This window comes from Hyperolius riggenbachi, chromosome 7 (assembly GCF_040937935.1).
Source record: "Hyperolius riggenbachi isolate aHypRig1 chromosome 7, aHypRig1.pri, whole genome shotgun sequence".
Taxonomy (NCBI): domain Eukaryota; kingdom Metazoa; phylum Chordata; class Amphibia; order Anura; family Hyperoliidae; genus Hyperolius; species Hyperolius riggenbachi.
This window is the reverse complement of record NC_090652.1, coordinates 9,484,853-9,504,109: the sequence shown is the minus strand read 5'-3', so window position 1 is coordinate 9,504,109 and position 19,257 is coordinate 9,484,853. Positions and strand designations below refer to the sequence as shown.

Here is a 19,257-nt window from a genome sequence, read left to right as displayed (position 1 = left end):
GATGCTGAGTTGTGTGACGCCGGTCACTTTCTGATGATGTCATTCACTGAGATGTGACCAGTAGTGTAGGTCTGTACTGCAGCACATTGCAGGATGCTGATTTGTGCGATGCCGGTCACTTGCTGATGATGTCATTCACTGAGCTGTGACCAGTAGTATTGGTCTGTACTGCAGCACATTGCAGGATGCCGAGTGGTGTGATGCCGGTCACTTGCTGATGATGTCATTCACTAAGATGTGACCAGTAGTGTAGGTCTGTACTGCAGCACATTGCAGGATGCCTAGTGGTGCGACGCCGGTCACTTGCTGATGTCATACACTGAGATTTGACCAGTAGTGTAGGTCTGTACTGCAGCACATTGCAAGATGCTGAGTGGTGCGACGCCGGTCACTTGCTGATGATGTAATTCACTAAGATGTGACCAGTAGTATAGGTCTGTACTGCAGCACATTTTAGGATGCTGAGTGGTGCGATGCCGGTCACTTGCTGATGATGTCATTCACTAAGATGTGACCAGTAGTGTAGGTCTGTACTGCAGCACATTGCAGGATGTCGAGTGGTGTGATGCCGGTCACTTGCTGATGATGTCATTCACTAAGATGTGACTAGTAGTGTAGGTCTGTACTGCAGCACATTGCAGGATGCTGAGTTGTGCGACGCCGGTCACTTGCTGATGATGTCATTCACTGAGATGTGACCAGTAGTGTAGGTTTGTACTGCAGCACATTGCAGGATGCTGAGTAGTGCGACGCCGGTCACTTGCTGATGTCATTCACTGAGATGTGACCAGTAGTGTAGGTCTGTACTGCAGCACATTGCAAGATACTGAGTGGTGCGACGCCGGTCACTTGCTGATGATGTCATTCACTGAGATGTGACCAGTAGTATAGGTCTGTACTGCAGCACATTGCAGGATGCCGAGTGGTGCGACGCCGGTCACTTGCTGATGATGTCATTCACTGAGATGTGACCAGTAGTGTAGGTCTGTACTGCAGCACATTGCAGGATGCTGAGTTTTGCGACGCCGGTCACTTGCTGATGATGTCATTCACTAAGATGTGACCAGTAGTGTTGGTCTGTACTGCAGCACATTGCAGGATGCCGAGTGGTGCGACGCCGGTCACTTGCTGATGATGTCATTCATTAAGATGTGACCAGTAGTATAGATCTGTACTGCAGCACATTTTAGGATGCTGAGTTGTGCGATGCTGGTCACTTGCTGATGATGTCATTCACTAAGATGTGACTAGTAGTATAGGTCTGTACTGCAGCACATTGCAGGATGCCGAGTGGTGCGACGCCGGTCACTCGCTGATGATGTCATTCACTGAGATGTGACCAGTAGTGTAGGTCTGTACTGCAGCACATTGCAAGATGCTGAGTGGTGTGACGCCGGTCACTTGCTGATGATGTCATTCACTAAGATGTGACCAGTAGTATAGGTCTGTACTGTAGCACATTGCAGGATGCCGAGTGGTGCGACGCCGGTCACTTGCTGATGATGTCATTCACTAAGTTGTGACCAGTAGTATAGGTCTGTACTGCAGCACATTGCAGGATGCTGAGTTGTGCGACGCCAGTCACTTGCTGATGATGTCATTCACTAAGATGTGACCAGTAGTATAGATCTGTACTGCAGCACATTGCAGGATGCAGAGCTGTTTGACGCCGGTCACTTGCTGATGATGTCATTCACTGAGATGTGACCGGTGGTAGTACATTGCAGGATGCTGAGTTGTGCGATGCTGGTCACTTGCTGATGATGTCATTCACTGAGATGTGACCAGTAGTGTAGGTCTGTACTGCAGCACATTGCAGGATGCCGAGTGGTGCGACGCCGGTCACTTGCTGATGATGTCATTCACTGAGATGTGACCAGTAGTGTAGGTCTGTACTGCAGCACATTGCAGGATGCTGAGTTGTGCGACGCCGGTCACTTGCTGATGATGTCATTCACTGAGATGTGACCAGTAGTATAGGTCTGTACTGCAGCACATTGCAGGATGCCGAGTGGTGCGACGCCGGTCACTTGCTGATGATGTCATTCACTGAGATGTGACCAGTAGTGTAGGTCTGTACTGCAGCACATTGCAGGATGCAGAGCTGTTTGACGCCGGTCACTTGCTGATGATGTCATTCACTGAGATGTGACCAGTAGTGTAGGTCTGTACTGCAGCACATTGCAGGATGCTGAGTTGTGCGACGCCGGTCACTTGCTGATGTCATTCACTGAGATGTGACCGGTGGTAGTACATTGCAGGATGCTGAGTTGTGCGATGCTGGTCACTTGCTGATGATGTCATTCTTTGCCAGGGAGGAGCTACAGTCTGTGCAGAGGGAGCTGGAGGTCCTGTCGGAGCAGTATTCTCAGAAGTGTCTGGAGAACGCCCACCTTGCTCAGGCGCTGGAGGCGGAGCGCCAAGCCTTGCGTCAGTGCCAGCGAGAGAACCAGGAGCTGAACGCGCACAATCAGGTGCGACGCTGTGTAACAGAGTACCAGAGGATGATAGAGTGGATGATTATAAATGTCATGCTCAACACTGCCCTCTTGTGTTATAGGAGCTAAACAACCGCCTGGCTTCTGAGATCACCCGGCTAAGGAGCTTTGTCACGGGAGACGGAGGGGACGTGTCGCCCCTCACCCACGGGAAAGATGTCTATGAATTAGAGGTAAGGCGTTAATGTCCCCCATTCATGTATAGCCGTGGTGGAAGCCATATTGTTCTTATAAATCAGATTCATGCCTGAACAATTCACCATAGCATAGGACCATTCTGTGATCTTAGGATTTGCAGATGACTAATATAGCTTTTACATGACAGGTGCTCTATCAGATCATACGTATCTGGAGTGCTGGTTCCAGTTTACTCCCATCTCCATAGTACTGTACATGCTGCTCCCCTCTCTATTCTAGTACAGTACATGCTACTCCCTTTCCTCTCCATAGTACAGTACCTACTGCCCCCCTTCCACATCCATAATACAGTACATGCTGCTCCCCTTTTCCTCTACAGTACAGCTGAAGAGCTTGAACCCGGTGGCTGTTTATCAGCCTATATGGAAACTTATATGCCTAATCATTTACGGTATTGTGGATTCAGGCATTCCTTCTAGTGTATGGCCAGCAGATGGCACCACTCCCCAGGACTTTACAGCTACTATGTCACCTCCTCTTCACTGTCTGGCCTGATGTACTCCTACCATCTCCCTCCTCTTCCCCCATCTGTATGCTGATTGGAGAAATCGATGCAGGGGTGTGATCGTCTCTCATTCTCACAGGTCCTCCTGCGGGTGAAGGAGTCGGAGATCCAGTACCAGAAGCAGGAGATCAGCTCCTTAAAGGACGAGCTGCAGACCGCTCTGAGGGTGAGCACATTTCCAGTGTCTGTCCTCTTCTATACTATTTTATCTTCCACGCTCATTGAAGATGCACACATGCAGGCAGAGGAGTCTCTCGTGGATGGATATGACATAACGCCACCATTGTGCTTTTTTGTCTCTCAGGATAAGAAGTATGCCAGCGATAAGTACAAAGACATCTACACCGAGCTGAGCAACGTGAAGGCTAAAGCAGAGTGTGACATCAGCCGTCTGAAGGAGCAACTGAAAGCAGCCACTGAGATGTTGGGGGACAAGACCCCTGAGACTGCCTCAGTGTCTGGATATGGTGAGTCACTATGGGAGGACCAGGAGCTACTGATGACCATCCGTCAGGCTTTACCAGTGTCACCATGTCCTGGTCAGTAAGAGGAGCTACTGATGACCATACGTCAGGTCTTACCAGTGTCACCATGTCCTGGTCAGTAAGAGGAGCTACTGATGACCATGCGTCAGGTCTTACCAGTGTCACCATGTCCTGGTCAGTAGGAGAAGCTACTGATAATCATACGTCAGGTCTTACCAGTGTCACCATGTCCTGGTCAGTAAGAGGAGCTACTGATGACCATACGTCAGGTCTTACCAGTGTCACCATGTCCTGGTCAGTAAGAGGAGCTACTGATGACCATGCGTCAGGTCTTACCAGTGTCACCATGTCCTGGTCAGTAGGAGAAGCTACTGATAATCATACGTCAGGTCTTACCAGTGTCACCATGTCCTGGTCAGTAAGGGGAGCTACTGATGACCATACGTCAGGCTTTACCAGTGTCACTAGGTCCTGGTCAGTAAGGGGAGCTACTGATGACCATACGTCAGGCCATACCAGTGTCACTAAGTCCTTGTCAGTAAGAGAAGCTACTGATGACCATACGTCAGGCCATACCAGTGTCACTAGGTCCTGGTCAGTAAGAGAAGCTACTGATGACCCATACGTCAGGCCTTACCAGTGTCACTAGGTCCTGGTCAGTAAGAGGAGCTACTGATGACCATACGTCAGGCATTACCAGTGTCGCTAGGTCCTGGTCAGTAAAAGGAGCTACTGATGACCATATGTCAGGCCTTACCAGTGTCCCTAGGTCCTGGTCAGTAAGAGAAGCTACTGATGACCATACGTCAGGCCTTACCAGTGTCCCTAGGTCCTGGTCAGTAAGAGGAGCTACTGATGACCATACGTCAGGCATTACCAGTGTCGCTAGGTCCTGGTCAGTAAAAGGAGCTACTGATGACCATATGTCAGGCCTTACCAGTGTCCCTAGGTCCTGGTCAGTAAGAGAAGCTACTGATGACCATACGTCAGGCCTTACCAGTGTCCCTAGGTCCTGGTCAGTAAGAGGAGCTACTGATGACCCATAAGTCAGGCTTTACCAATGTCACTAGGTCCTGGTCAGTAAAATAATCTAACTCCTAGCGATTACCGATGTCACTAGGTCCTGGTTGGTAAAAAAAATCTGATGAAACATATGGATTAAAATTGTCACTAGGGTATGGTCTAACTTCATAAACTCTCCTCACAAAGCATGGCTTGTTTCTCCTGCAGATATCATGAAATCTAAGAGTAATCCGGATTTCCTGAAGAATGACAGGTCCAGCATTAACAGACAGCTGCGGAATATCAGGTCCAAGGTAAGCGAAGGGGGGTCAGCTGACACTCGGGATTGGCGGCATAGTAGTAGCCCATGTTTTGGGGACCGATGACGACACCCTGCTAGTCTATGACTGATATGAGCACTCTCCATAGCTTGCCACGAACAGGAAGTGATGGAAAAAGGACTGCAGGATGGGGAGGAGTGTGTCTGTTCCCATCATGCATTTCCCCACCAGGCTATCCTGTGTGCTTATATCAGGCCTCCAGTAATAATATACATCATTTATCACCGCTAGGAGAGCTAAAGTTGTAGGACCCTTTCTGTGCGTGTGCCAAGTGTGTTCCACACATAGAGAGAAATCAAGTGTGCACAACTATCGGTACTCACTGACCTTCTGCTGAGAGCTGCCATGTGCCCCAACGCACCTGATCTGTACATCAGCGACCAGCAGGTTTATAAAACTCTCTCCAAAGAAAGGCAACCCAAATGTAGGTTAACAAGAGGACCTGTCTCGAATGCTGAATACTCACCTAAAGATGGATCCGGGAACCACACAGCGACTCCTCCAGAGGAACAAGGTTCCCTGATGTATCTTCATACCTGCAGGATGACGCAATGGCCGTGAATGAGAGTTCAAACGATTGCGGTACTTTGCACTGGAGTCGCGGAGAGACGAAGCACCCTTGTGTATTTTACCATATATATCAGTAAGAACATTAGAGAAAACACTTACCCTGCTCTCTGTTTCATCCTCACTGCTAAAAGTGTCTGTTATCAGCTGTGATAGGAATCCCGGACTGAGCATTTAGTCTGGCTTTGCAGGGAATAATTTATAGCTGAGTCATTATAGCAGAGCCTCAAGGGGGCAGGCTTGGGCTTGAAAAGACACCAGAGAAGACAGACTCAGCTATAATCTTTCCGTAGCAAAGCTAGACTTAGTGCTCAGTTGGGGATTCTTATCAGGTGATAAGTCAGATTAAACAGAGAACAATGAAACAAAGAGCAGATGAGGTGTTTACTGTCATGTTCCCACTGATTTATAAGGTAAAATACAAGAGGGTGCTTCATCTCTGGTTCTCTTGAAAGATCCAATCCTTTGTGCCGGGCCGCGCATGCACAGAACAGCCTGACTGACATGACTGAAGGCAGATTACCGAGGCCGATGGCAGGCAAACTGAGGCATCGGGAAGGATGTTGAGGGAGGCAATGGTGCTCATGGGGCTAGAGGAAACCCCAGATAAGTATGAATTCTTTTACTCCCCTCATCTCAGGTGTTCATTCAGACAGTCCATTTTTTGGATCAATTCCACCTAATGCAATCACATTGATTGTGATGGATCAGTCAGTAGATCATTAGGGCTGACACCAGAGGAGGACCAGACTCTCGGCACTCACAGAGGTGTCAGTGAGCTCCAGGGGACATCGCTGCTCTCCGGGATGAAAGAAATGACCTCTCCGGAGGTGTGGAGCACATCTGGCACACAGTAACATGCCCGCTCTCCTTATAGAGACCAGATTCACAGTCTCTATACCTGCTGGGGGGGGGGGTTATAGAATTAAAGAAAGAAGAGTATGGAGGCTGCCATATGTATTTCCGGTTTAACAATACCTGTTGCCTGGCTGCCCTTCTAGTCTGTTTGGTAGCAGTAGTGTTGAATCACACCAGAAACATCTGATCTGCTGCATGCTTGTGCAGGGACTATGGCTAAAAGTATTACAGGCGGAGGATCAGCAGGACAGCCAGGCAACTGGTATTGCTTCAAAGGAAATACATATGGCAGCTTCCATATCCCCCTCGTTACAGGTTTCCTTTAGAGTGAACCTGAGATGGCACACTAGCGTTATTTATACTTATCTGGGACTTCCTCCACCTCTAAGCACCGTGGCCTTCCATCGCCGTTCTCCTCATCTCCTCCGTTATGCTGCTATAATTCTCTGTAACTAGGGCAGTTGCTGACTTCTGTGCATGTGTGCCTCGGCCGTGCACGCACCCTTTCTCGTCCCTTGGAGCGTTCTGCACCTGTGCAGTAGTACTACACAGGCGCAGAGTGCTCCAGGGGATGGGAGCATGGCGTGTGCAGCCAAGCCGCGCATTCGCAGAAGGCAGCAACTGCCCGGATTACCGTCAGTCATCGCTTAACAGAGGGGCCGAATAGGACATAGCTCCAGAATGGAGGGGCCGAGGAGGACGTAGCTCCAGAATGGAGGGGCCGAGGAGGACTTAGCTCCAGAATGGAGGGGCGGAGGAGGACTTGGCTCCAGAATGGAGGGGCCGAGGAGGACGTAGCTCCAGAACAGAGGCGTAGAGGGGAATGGAGGGGCGGAGGAGGACTTAGCTCCAGAACAGAGGGGTCGAGGAGGACGTAGCGTCAGAACGGAGGGGTCGAGGAGGACGTAGCGTCAGAACGGAGGGGTCGAGGAGGATGTAGCGCCAGAACAGAGGGGTCGAGGAGGATGTAGCGCCAGAACAGAGGGGTCGAGGAGGATGTAGCGCCAGAACAGAGGGGTCGAGGAGGATGTAGCGCCAGAACAGAGGGGTCGAGGAGGATGTAGCGCCAGAACAGATGTGTCGAGGAGGACGTAGCGTCAGAACGGAGGGGCCGAGGAGGACGTAGCGTCAGAACGGAGGGGTCGAGGAGGACGTAGCGCCAGAACAGAGGGGTCGAGGAGGACGTAGCGCCAGAACAGAGGGGTCGAGGAGGACGTAGCGCCAGAACAGAGGGGTCGAGGAGGACGTAGCGTCAGAACGGAGGGGCCGAGGAGGACGTAGCGTCAGAACGGAGGGGTCGAGGAGGACGTAGCGTCAGAACGGAGGGGCCGAGGAGGACGTAGCGTCAGAACGGAGGGGTCGAGGAGGACGTAGCGCCAGAACAGAGGGGTCGAGGAGGACGTAGCGCCAGAACAGAGGGGCCGAGGAGGATGTAGCGTCAGAACAGAGGGGCCGAGGAGGATGTAGCGTCAGAACAGAGGGGCCGAGGAGGATGTAGCGTCAGAACAGAGGGGTCGAGGAGGATGTAGCGTCAGAACAGAGGGGCCGAGGAGGACGTAGCGCCAGAACAGAGGGGCCGAGGAGGATGTAGCGTCAGAACAGAGGGGTCGAGGAGGACGTAGCGCCAGAACAGAGGGGCCGAGGAGGACGTAGCGCCAGAACAGAGGGGTCGAGGAGGACGTAGCGCCAGAACGGAGGGGTCGAGGAGGACGTAGCGCCAGAACGGAGGGGTCGAGGAGGACGTAGCGCCAGAACAGAGGGGTCGAGGAGGACGTAGCGTCAGAACGGAGGGGCCGAGGAGGACGTAGCGTCAGAACGGAGGGGTCGAGGAGGACGTAGCGCCAGAACGGAGGGGTCGAGGAGGACGTAGCGCCAGAACAGAGGGGTCGAGGAGGATGTAGCGCCAGAACAGAGGGGTCGAGGAGGATGTAGCGCCAGAACAGAGGGGTCGAGGAGGACGTAGCGCCAGAACAGAGGGGTCGAGGAGGACGTAGCGCCAGAACAGAGGGGTCGAGGAGGACGTAGCGCCAGAACAGAGGGGTCGAGGAGGATGTAGCGTCAGAACAGAGGGGTCGAGGAGGACGTAGCGCCAGAACAGAGGGGTCGAGGAGGACGTAGCGTCAGAACAGAGGGGTCGAGGAGGACGTAGCGCCAGAACAGAGGGGTCGAGGAGGACGTAGCGCCAGAACAGAGGGGCCGAGGAGGATGTAGCGCCAGAACAGAGGGGTCGAGGAGGACGTAGCGCCAGAACAGAGGGGTCGAGGAGGACGTAGCGCCAGAACAGAGGGGTCGAGGAGGATGTAGCGCCAGAACAGAGGGGTCGAGGAGGATGTAGCGCCAGAACAGAGGGGTCGAGGAGGATGTAGCGCCAGAACAGAGGGGTCGAGGAGGACGTAGCGCCAGAACAGAGGGGTCGAGGAGGACGTAGCGCCAGAACAGAGGGGCCGAGGAGGACGTAGCGTCAGAACGGAGGGGCCGAGGAGGACGTAGCGTCAGAACGGAGGGGTCGAGGAGGACGTAGCGCCAGAACGGAGGGGTCGAGGAGGACGTAGCGTCAGAACGGAGGGGTCGAGGAGGACGTAGCGCCAGAACGGAGGGGTCGAGGAGGACGTAGCGCCAGAACGGAGGGGTCGAGGAGGATGTAGCGCCAGAACAGAGGGGTCGAGGAGGATGTAGCGCCAGAACAGAGGGGTCGAGGAGGATGTAGCGCCAGAACAGAGGGGTCGAGGAGGACGTAGCGCCAGAACAGAGGGGTCGAGGAGGACGTAGCGCCAGAACAGAGGGGTCGAGGAGGACGTAGCGCCAGAACAGAGGGGTCGAGGAGGACGTAGCGCCAGAACAGAGGGGTCGAGGAGGACGTAGCGCCAGAACAGAGGGGTCGAGGAGGACGTAGCGTCAGAACGGAGGGGCCGAGGAGGACGTAGCGTCAGAACGGAGGGGTCGAGGAGGACGTAGCGCCAGAACAGAGGGGTCGAGGAGGACGTAGCGCCAGAACAGAGGGGTCGAGGAGGACGTAGCGCCAGAACAGAGGGGTCGAGGAGGACGTAGCGTCAGAACGGAGGGGCCGAGGAGGACGTAGCGTCAGAACGGAGGGGTCGAGGAGGACGTAGCGTCAGAACGGAGGGGCCGAGGAGGACGTAGCGTCAGAACGGAGGGGTCGAGGAGGACGTAGCGCCAGAACGGAGGGGTCGAGGAGGACGTAGCGCCAGAACAGAGGGGCCGAGGAGGATGTAGCGTCAGAACAGAGGGGCCGAGGAGGATGTAGCGTCAGAACAGAGGGGCCGAGGAGGATGTAGCGTCAGAACAGAGGGGCCGAGGAGGATGTAGCGTCAGAACAGAGGGGTCGAGGAGGACGTAGCGTCAGAACGGAGGGGCCGAGGAGGACGTAGCGTCAGAACGGAGGGGTCGAGGAGGACGTAGCGTCAGAACGGAGGGGCCGAGGAGGACGTAGCGTCAGAACGGAGGGGTCGAGGAGGACGTAGCGCCAGAACAGAGGGGTCGAGGAGGACGTAGCGTCAGAACGGAGGGGCCGAGGAGGACGTAGCGTCAGAACGGAGGGGTCGAGGAGGACGTAGCGTCAGAACGGAGGGGCCGAGGAGGACGTAGCGTCAGAACGGAGGGGCCGAGGAGGACGTAGCGTCAGAACGGAGGGGTCGAGGAGGACGTAGCGCCAGAACAGAGGGGTCGAGGAGGACGTAGCGCCAGAACAGAGGGGCCGAGGAGGATGTAGCGTCAGAACAGAGGGGCCGAGGAGGATGTAGCGTCAGAACAGAGGGGCCGAGGAGGATGTAGCGTCAGAACAGAGGGGCCGAGGAGGATGTAGCGTCAGAACAGAGGGGCCGAGGAGGATGTAGCGTCAGAACAGAGGGGTCGAGGAGGACGTAGCGTCAGAACGGAGGGGCCGAGGAGGACGTAGCGTCAGAACGGAGGGGTCGAGGAGGACGTAGCGTCAGAACGGAGGGGCCGAGGAGGACGTAGCGTCAGAACGGAGGGGTCGAGGAGGACGTAGCGCCAGAACAGAGGGGTCGAGGAGGACGTAGCGCCAGAACAGAGGGGCCGAGGAGGATGTAGCGTCAGAACAGAGGGGCCGAGGAGGACGTAGCGCCAGAACAGAGGGGTCGAGGAGGATGTAGCGCCAGAACAGAGGGGCCGAGGAGGATGTAGCGTCAGAACAGAGGGGTCGAGGAGGATGTAGCGCCAGAACAGAGGGGCCGAGGAGGATGTAGCGCCAGAACAGAGGGGCCGAGGAGGACGTAGCGCCAGAACAGAGGGGTCGAGGAGGATGTAGCGTCAGAACAGAGGGGCCGAGGAGGATGTAGCGTCAGAACAGAGGGGCCGAGGAGGATGTAGCGTCAGAACAGAGGGGTCGAGGAGGATGTAGCGCCAGAACAGAGGGGCCGAGGAGGATGTAGCGCCAGAACAGAGGGGCCGAGGAGGACGTAGCGCCAGAACAGAGGGGCCGAGGAGGACGTAGCGCCAGAACAGAGGGGCCGAGGAGGATGTAGCGTCAGAACAGAGGGGCCGAGGAGGATGTAGCGTCAGAACAGAGGGGTCGAGGAGGATGTAGCGCCAGAACAGAGGGGCCGAGGAGGATGTAGCGCCAGAACAGAGGGGCCGAGGAGGACGTAGCGCCAGAACAGAGGGGCCGAGGAGGATGTAGCGCCAGAACAGAGGGGCCGAGGAGGACGTAGCGCCAGAACAGAGGGGCCGAGGAGGACGTAGCGCCAGAACAGAGGGGCCGAGGAGGATGTAGCGCCAGAACAGAGGGGTCGAGGAGGACGTAGCGTCAGAACAGAGGGGTCGAGGAGGATGTAGCGCCAGAACAGAGGGGTCGAGGAGGATGTAGCGCCAGAACAGAGGGGCCGAGGAGGACGTAGCGCCAGAACAGAGGGGTCGAGGAGGATGTAGCGTCAGAACAGAGGGGCCGAGGAGGACGTAGCGCCAGAACAGAGGGGCCGAGGAGGATGTAGCGTCAGAACAGAGGGGTCGAGGAGGACGTAGCGCCAGAACAGAGGGGCCGAGGAGGACGTAGCGCCAGAACAGAGGGGTCGAGGAGGACGTAGCGCCAGAACGGAGGGGTCGAGGAGGACGTAGCGCCAGAACAGAGGGGTCGAGGAGGACGTAGCGCCAGAACGGAGGGGTCGAGGAGGACGTAGCGTCAGAACGGAGGGGTCGAGGAGGACGTAGCGTCAGAACGGAGGGGTCGAGGAGGACGTAGCGCCAGAACAGAGGGGTCGAGGAGGACGTAGCGCCAGAACAGAGGGGTCGAGGAGGATGTAGCGCCAGAACAGAGGGGTCGAGGAGGATGTAGCGCCAGAACAGAGGGGTCGAGGAGGACGTAGCGCCAGAACAGAGGGGTCGAGGAGGACGTAGCGCCAGAACAGAGGGGTCGAGGAGGACGTAGCGCCAGAACAGAGGGGTCGAGGAGGATGTAGCGTCAGAACAGAGGGGTCGAGGAGGACGTAGCGCCAGAACAGAGGGGTCGAGGAGGACGTAGCGTCAGAACGGAGGGGCCGAGGAGGACGTAGCGTCAGAACGGAGGGGTCGAGGAGGACGTAGCGCCAGAACAGAGGGGTCGAGGAGGACGTAGCGTCAGAACGGAGGGGTCGAGGAGGACGTAGCGCCAGAACAGAGGGGTCGAGGAGGATGTAGCGCCAGAACAGAGGGGTCGAGGAGGATGTAGCGCCAGAACAGAGGGGTCGAGGAGGATGTAGCGCCAGAACAGAGGGGTCGAGGAGGACGTAGCGCCAGAACAGAGGGGTCGAGGAGGACGTAGCGCCAGAACAGAGGGGTCGAGGAGGATGTAGCGCCAGAACAGAGGGGTCGAGGAGGACGTAGCGCCAGAACGGAGGGGTCGAGGAGGACGTAGCGCCAGAACAGAGGGGTCGAGGAGGACGTAGCGCCAGAACAGAGGGGCCGAGGAGGATGTAGCGCCAGAACAGAGGGGTCGAGGAGGATGTAGCGCCAGAACAGAGGGGTCGAGGAGGACGTAGCGCCAGAACAGAGGGGTCGAGGAGGACGTAGCGCCAGAACAGAGGGGTCGAGGAGGACGTAGCGCCAGAACAGAGGGGCCGAGGAGGATGTAGCGCCAGAACAGAGGGGCCGAGGAGGATGTAGCGTCAGAACGGAGGGGCCGAGGAGGACGTAGCGTCAGAACGGAGGGGTCGAGGAGGACGTAGCGCCAGAACGGAGGGGTCGAGGAGGACGTAGCGTCAGAACGGAGGGGTCGAGGAGGACGTAGCGCCAGAACAGAGGGGTCGAGGAGGATGTAGCGCCAGAACAGAGGGGTCGAGGAGGATGTAGCGCCAGAACAGAGGGGTCGAGGAGGATGTAGCGCCAGAACAGAGGGGTCGAGGAGGATGTAGCGCCAGAACAGAGGGGTCGAGGAGGATGTAGCGCCAGAACAGAGGGGTCGAGGAGGACGTAGCGCCAGAACAGAGGGGTCGAGGAGGACGTAGCGCCAGAACAGAGGGGTCGAGGAGGACGTAGCGCCAGAACAGAGGGGTCGAGGAGGACGTAGCGCCAGAACAGAGGGGTCGAGGAGGACGTAGCGTCAGAACGGAGGGGTCGAGGAGGACGTAGCGCCAGAACAGAGGGGTCGAGGAGGACGTAGCGCCAGAACAGAGGGGCCGAGGAGGACGTAGCGCCAGAACAGAGGGGTCGAGGAGGATGTAGCGCCAGAACAGAGGGGTCGAGGAGGATGTAGCGCCAGAACAGAGGGGTCGAGGAGGATGTAGCGTCAGAACAGAGGGGTCGAGGAGGACGTAGCGTCAGAACAGAGGGGTCGAGGAGGACGTAGCGTCAGAACGGAGGGGTCGAGGAGGACGTAGCGCCAGAACGGAGGGGTCGAGGAGGACGTAGCGTCAGAACGGAGGGGCCGAGGAGGACGTAGCGTCAGAACGGAGGGGTCGAGGAGGACGTAGCGCCAGAACAGAGGGGTCGAGGAGGACGTAGCGCCAGAACAGAGGGGTCGAGGAGGACGTAGCGCCAGAACAGAGGGGCCGAGGAGGATGTAGCGCCAGAACAGAGGGGTCGAGGAGGATGTAGCGCCAGAACAGAGGGGTCGAGGAGGATGTAGCGTCAGAACAGAGGGGTCGAGGAGGACGTAGCGCCAGAACAGAGGGGTCGAGGAGGATGTAGCGCCAGAACAGAGGGGTCGAGGAGGATGTAGCGCCAGAACAGAGGGGTCGAGGAGGATGTAGCGCCAGAACAGAGGGGTCGAGGAGGATGTAGCGCCAGAACAGAGGGGTCGAGGAGGATGTAGCGCCAGAACAGAGGGGTCGAGGAGGACGTAGCGTCAGAACGGAGGGGCCGAGGAGGACGTAGCGTCAGAACGGAGGGGTCGAGGAGGACGTAGCGCCAGAACAGAGGGGTCGAGGAGGACGTAGCGCCAGAACAGAGGGGCCGAGGAGGACGTAGCGCCAGAACAGAGGGGTCGAGGAGGATGTAGCGCCAGAACAGAGGGGTCGAGGAGGATGTAGCGCCAGAACAGAGGGGTCGAGGAGGATGTAGCGCCAGAACAGAGGGGTCGAGGAGGATGTAGCGTCAGAACAGAGGGGTCGAGGAGGACGTAGCGTCAGAACGGAGGGGTCGAGGAGGACGTAGCGCCAGAACGGAGGGGTCGAGGAGGACGTAGCGCCAGAACGGAGGGGTCGAGGAGGACGTAGCGTCAGAACGGAGGGGCCGAGGAGGACGTAGCGTCAGAACGGAGGGGTCGAGGAGGACGTAGCGCCAGAACGGAGGGGTCGAGGAGGACGTAGCGCCAGAACAGAGGGGTCGAGGAGGACGTAGCGCCAGAACAGAGGGGCCGAGGAGGACGTAGCGCCAGAACAGAGGGGTCGAGGAGGATGTAGCGCCAGAACAGAGGGGTCGAGGAGGATGTAGCGCCAGAACAGAGGGGTCGAGGAGGATGTAGCGTCAGAACAGAGGGGTCGAGGAGGACGTAGCGTCAGAACAGAGGGGTCGAGGAGGACGTAGCGTCAGAACGGAGGGGTCGAGGAGGACGTAGCGCCAGAACGGAGGGGTCGAGGAGGACGTAGCGTCAGAACGGAGGGGCCGAGGAGGACGTAGCGTCAGAACGGAGGGGTCGAGGAGGACGTAGCGCCAGAACAGAGGGGTCGAGGAGGACGTAGCGCCAGAACAGAGGGGTCGAGGAGGACGTAGCGCCAGAACAGAGGGGCCGAGGAGGATGTAGCGCCAGAACAGAGGGGTCGAGGAGGATGTAGCGCCAGAACAGAGGGGTCGAGGAGGATGTAGCGTCAGAACAGAGGGGTCGAGGAGGACGTAGCGCCAGAACAGAGGGGTCGAGGAGGATGTAGCGCCAGAACAGAGGGGTCGAGGAGGATGTAGCGCCAGAACAGAGGGGTCGAGGAGGATGTAGCGCCAGAACAGAGGGGTCGAGGAGGATGTAGCGCCAGAACAGAGGGGTCGAGGAGGATGTAGCGCCAGAACAGAGGGGTCGAGGAGGACGTAGCGTCAGAACGGAGGGGCCGAGGAGGACGTAGCGTCAGAACGGAGGGGTCGAGGAGGACGTAGCGCCAGAACAGAGGGGTCGAGGAGGACGTAGCGCCAGAACAGAGGGGCCGAGGAGGACGTAGCGCCAGAACAGAGGGGTCGAGGAGGATGTAGCGCCAGAACAGAGGGGTCGAGGAGGATGTAGCGCCAGAACAGAGGGGTCGAGGAGGATGTAGCGCCAGAACAGAGGGGTCGAGGAGGATGTAGCGTCAGAACAGAGGGGTCGAGGAGGACGTAGCGTCAGAACGGAGGGGTCGAGGAGGACGTAGCGCCAGAACGGAGGGGTCGAGGAGGACGTAGCGCCAGAACGGAGGGGTCGAGGAGGACGTAGCGTCAGAACGGAGGGGCCGAGGAGGACGTAGCGTCAGAACGGAGGGGTCGAGGAGGACGTAGCGCCAGAACGGAGGGGTCGAGGAGGACGTAGCGCCAGAACAGAGGGGTCGAGGAGGACGTAGCGCCAGAACAGAGGGGCCGAGGAGGATGTAGCGCCAGAACAGAGGGGTCGAGGAGGATGTAGCGCCAGAACAGAGGGGTCGAGGAGGATGTAGCGTCAGAACAGAGGGGTCGAGGAGGACGTAGCGCCAGAACAGAGGGGTCGAGGAGGATGTAGCGCCAGAACAGAGGGGTCGAGGAGGATGTAGCGCCAGAACAGAGGGGTCGAGGAGGATGTAGCGCCAGAACAGAGGGGTCGAGGAGGATGTAGCGCCAGAACAGAGGGGTCGAGGAGGATGTAGCGCCAGAACAGAGGGGTCGAGGAGGATGTAGCGCCAGAACAGAGGGGTCGAGGAGGACGTAGCGCCAGAACAGAGGGGTCGAGGAGGACGTAGCGCCAGAACAGAGGGGTCGAGGAGGACGTAGCGCCAGAACAGAGGGGTCGAGGAGGACGTAGCGCCAGAACAGAGGGGTCGAGGAGGACGTAGCGCCAGAACAGAGGGGTCGAGGAGGACGTAGCGTCAGAACGGAGGGGCCGAGGAGGACGTAGCGTCAGAACGGAGGGGTCGAGGAGGACGTAGCGCCAGAACGGAGGGGTCGAGGAGGACGTAGCGCCAGAACGGAGGGGTCGAGGAGGACGTAGCGTCAGAACGGAGGGGCCGAGGAGGACGTAGCGTCAGAACGGAGGGGTCGAGGAGGACGTAGCGCCAGAACGGAGGGGTCGAGGAGGACGTAGCGCCAGAACGGAGGGGTCGAGGAGGACGTAGCGCCAGAACAGAGGGGCCGAGGAGGATGTAGCGCCAGAACAGAGGGGTCGAGGAGGATGTAGCGCCAGAACAGAGGGGTCGAGGAGGATGTAGCGTCAGAACAGAGGGGTCGAGGAGGACGTAGCGCCAGAACAGAGGGGCCGAGGAGGATGTAGCGTCAGAACAGAGGGGTCGAGGAGGACGTAGCGCCAGAACAGAGGGGTCGAGGAGGATGTAGCGCCAGAACAGAGGGGTCGAGGAGGATGTAGCGCCAGAACAGAGGGGTCGAGGAGGACGTAGCGCCAGAACAGAGGGGCCGAGGAGGACGTAGCGTCAGAACAGAGGGGTCGAGGAGGACGTAGCGCCAGAACAGAGGGGTCGAGGAGGATGTAGCGCCAGAACAGAGGGGCCGAGGAGGATGTAGCGCCAGAACAGAGGGGTCGAGGAGGATGTAGCGCCAGAACAGAGGGGTCGAGGAGGATGTAGCGTCAGAACAGAGGGGTCGAGGAGGACGTAGCGCCAGAACAGAGGGGCCGAGGAGGATGTAGCGTCAGAACAGAGGGGTCGAGGAGGACGTAGCGCCAGAACAGAGGGGTCGAGGAGGATGTAGCGCCAGAACAGAGGGGTCGAGGAGGATGTAGCGCCAGAACAGAGGGGTCGAGGAGGACGTAGCGCCAGAACAGAGGGGCCGAGGAGGACGTAGCGTCAGAACAGAGGGGCCGAGGAGGATGTAGCGCCAGAACAGAGGGGTCGAGGAGGATGTAGCGCCAGAACAGAGGGGTCGAGGAGGACGTAGCGCCAGAACAGAGGGGCCGAGGAGGATGTAGCGCCAGAACAGAGGGGTCGAGGAGGACGTAGCGCCAGAACAGAGGGGCCGAGGAGGACGTAGCGTCAGAACAGAGGGGCCGAGGAGGATGTAGCGTCAGAACAGAGGGGTCGAGGAGGACGTAGCGCCAGAACAGAGGGGTCGAGGAGGATGTAGCGCCAGAACAGAGGGGTCGAGGAGGATGTAGCGCCAGAACAGAGGGGTCGAGGAGGATGTAGCGCCAGAACAGAGGGGTCGAGGAGGACGTAGCGCCAGAACAGAGGGGTCGAGGAGGACGTAGCGCCAGAACAGAGGGGTCGAGGAGGATGTAGCGCCAGAACAGAGGGGTCGAGGAGGACGTAGCGTCAGAACGGAGGGGCCGAGGAGGACGTAGCGTCAGAACGGAGGGGTCGAGGAGGACGTAGCGCCAGAACAGAGGGGTCGAGGAGGATGTAGCGCCAGAACAGAGGGGTCGAGGAGGATGTAGCGCCAGAACAGAGGGGCCGAGGAGGATGTAGCGCCAGAACAGAGGGGTCGAGGAGGATGTAGCGCCAGAACAGAGGGGTCGAGGAGGATGTAGCGCCAGAACAGAGGGGTCGAGGAGGACGTAGCGCCAGAACAGAGGGGTCGAGGAGGATGTAGCGCCAGAACAGAGGGGTCGAGGAGGATGTAGCGTCAGAACGGAGGGGTCGAGGAGGACGTAGCGCCAGAACAGAGGGGCCGAGGAGGACGTAGCGTCAGAACAGAGGGGCCGAGGAGGATGTAGCGCCAGAACAGAGGGGTCGAGGAGGATGTAGCGCCAGAACAGAGGGGTCGAGGAGGACGTAGCGCCAGAACAGAGGGGCCGAGGAGGATGTAGCGCCAGAACAGAGGGGTCGAGGAGGACGTAGCGCCAGAACAGAGGGGCCGAGGAGGACGTAGCGTCAGAACAGAGGGGCCGAGGAGGATGTAGCGTCAGAACAGAGGGGTCGAGGAGGACGTAGCGCCAGAACAGAGGGGTCGAGGAGGATGTAGCGCCAGAACAGAGGGGTCGAGGAGGATGTAGCGCCAGAACAGAGGGGTCGAGGAGGATGTAGCGCCAGAACAGAGGGGTCGAGGAGGACGTAGCGCCAGAACAGAGGGGTCGAGGAGGACGTAGCGCCAGAACAGAGGGGTCGAGGAGGACGTAGCGCCAGAACAGAGGGGTCGAGGAGGATGTAGCGCCAGAACAGAGGGGTCGAGGAGGACGTAGCGTCAGAACGGAGGGGCCGAGGAGGACGTAGCGTCAGAACGGAGGGGTCGAGGAGGACGTAGCGCCAGAACAGAGGGGTCGAGGAGGATGTAGCGCCAGAACAGAGGGGTCGAGGAGGATGTAGCGCCAGAACAGAGGGGCCGAGGAGGATGTAGCGCCAGAACAGAGGGGTCGAGGAGGATGTAGCGCCAGAACAGAGGGGTCGAGGAGGATGTAGCGCCAGAACAGAGGGGTCGAGGAGGACGTAGCGCCAGAACAGAGGGGTCGAGGAGGACGTAGCGCCAGAACAGAGGGGTCGAGGAGGATGTAGCGCCAGAACAGAGGGGTCGAGGAGGATGTAGCGCCAGAACAGAGGGGCCGAGGAGGATGTAGCGCCAGAACAGAGGGGTCGAGGAGGATGTAGCGCCAGAACAGAGGGGTCGAGGAGGATGTAGCGCCAGAACAGAGGGGTCGAGGAGGACGTAGCGCCAGAACAGAGGGGTCGAGGAGGATGTAGCGCCAGAACAGAGGGGTCGAGGAGGATGTAGCGTCAGAACGGAGGGGTCGAGGAGGACGTAGCGCCAGAACAGAGGGGCCGAGGAGGACGTAGCGTCAGAACAGAGGGGCCGAGGAGGATGTAGCGCCAGAACAGAGGGGTCGAGGAGGATGTAGCGCCAGAACAGAGGGGTCGAGGAGGACGTAGCGCCAGAACAGAGGGGCCGAGGAGGATGTAGCGCCAGAACAGAGGGGTCGAGGAGGACGTAGCGCCAGAACAGAGGGGCCGAGGAGGACGTAGCGTCAGAACAGAGGGGCCGAGGAGGATGTAGCGTCAGAACAGAGGGGTCGAGGAGGACGTAGCGCCAGAACAGAGGGGTCGAGGAGGATGTAGCGCCAGAACAGAGGGGTCGAGGAGGATGTAGCGCCAGAACAGAGGGGTCGAGGAGGACGTAGCGCCAGAACAGAGGGGTCGAGGAGGACGTAGCGCCAGAACAGAGGGGTCGAGGAGGACGTAGCGCCAGAACAGAGGGGTCGAGGAGGATGTAGCGCCAGAACAGAGGGGTCGAGGAGGACGTAGCGTCAGAACGGAGGGGCCGAG

The 19,257-nt window shown here is 58.4% G+C and overlaps 1 protein-coding gene across 10 annotated transcripts in view; it reads left to right on the top strand.

Annotated features, from left to right (window-relative positions):
• The window catches only part of MPRIP (myosin phosphatase Rho interacting protein), a 266,132-nt gene that overhangs the window by 236,512 nt on the left and 10,363 nt on the right, over positions 1–19,257 (top strand). For all 10 annotated transcript variants that reach the window (XM_068243558.1, XM_068243563.1, XM_068243562.1 and 7 more), the window contains 5 exons: positions 2,315–2,474; positions 2,561–2,671; positions 3,281–3,367; positions 3,506–3,668; positions 4,917–5,002. In XM_068243558.1, the coding sequence (XP_068099659.1) occupies positions 2,315–2,474; positions 2,561–2,671; positions 3,281–3,367; positions 3,506–3,668; positions 4,917–5,002 (607 nt within the window). The remainder of the gene's footprint in view (positions 1–2,314; positions 2,475–2,560; positions 2,672–3,280; positions 3,368–3,505; positions 3,669–4,916; positions 5,003–19,257) is intronic.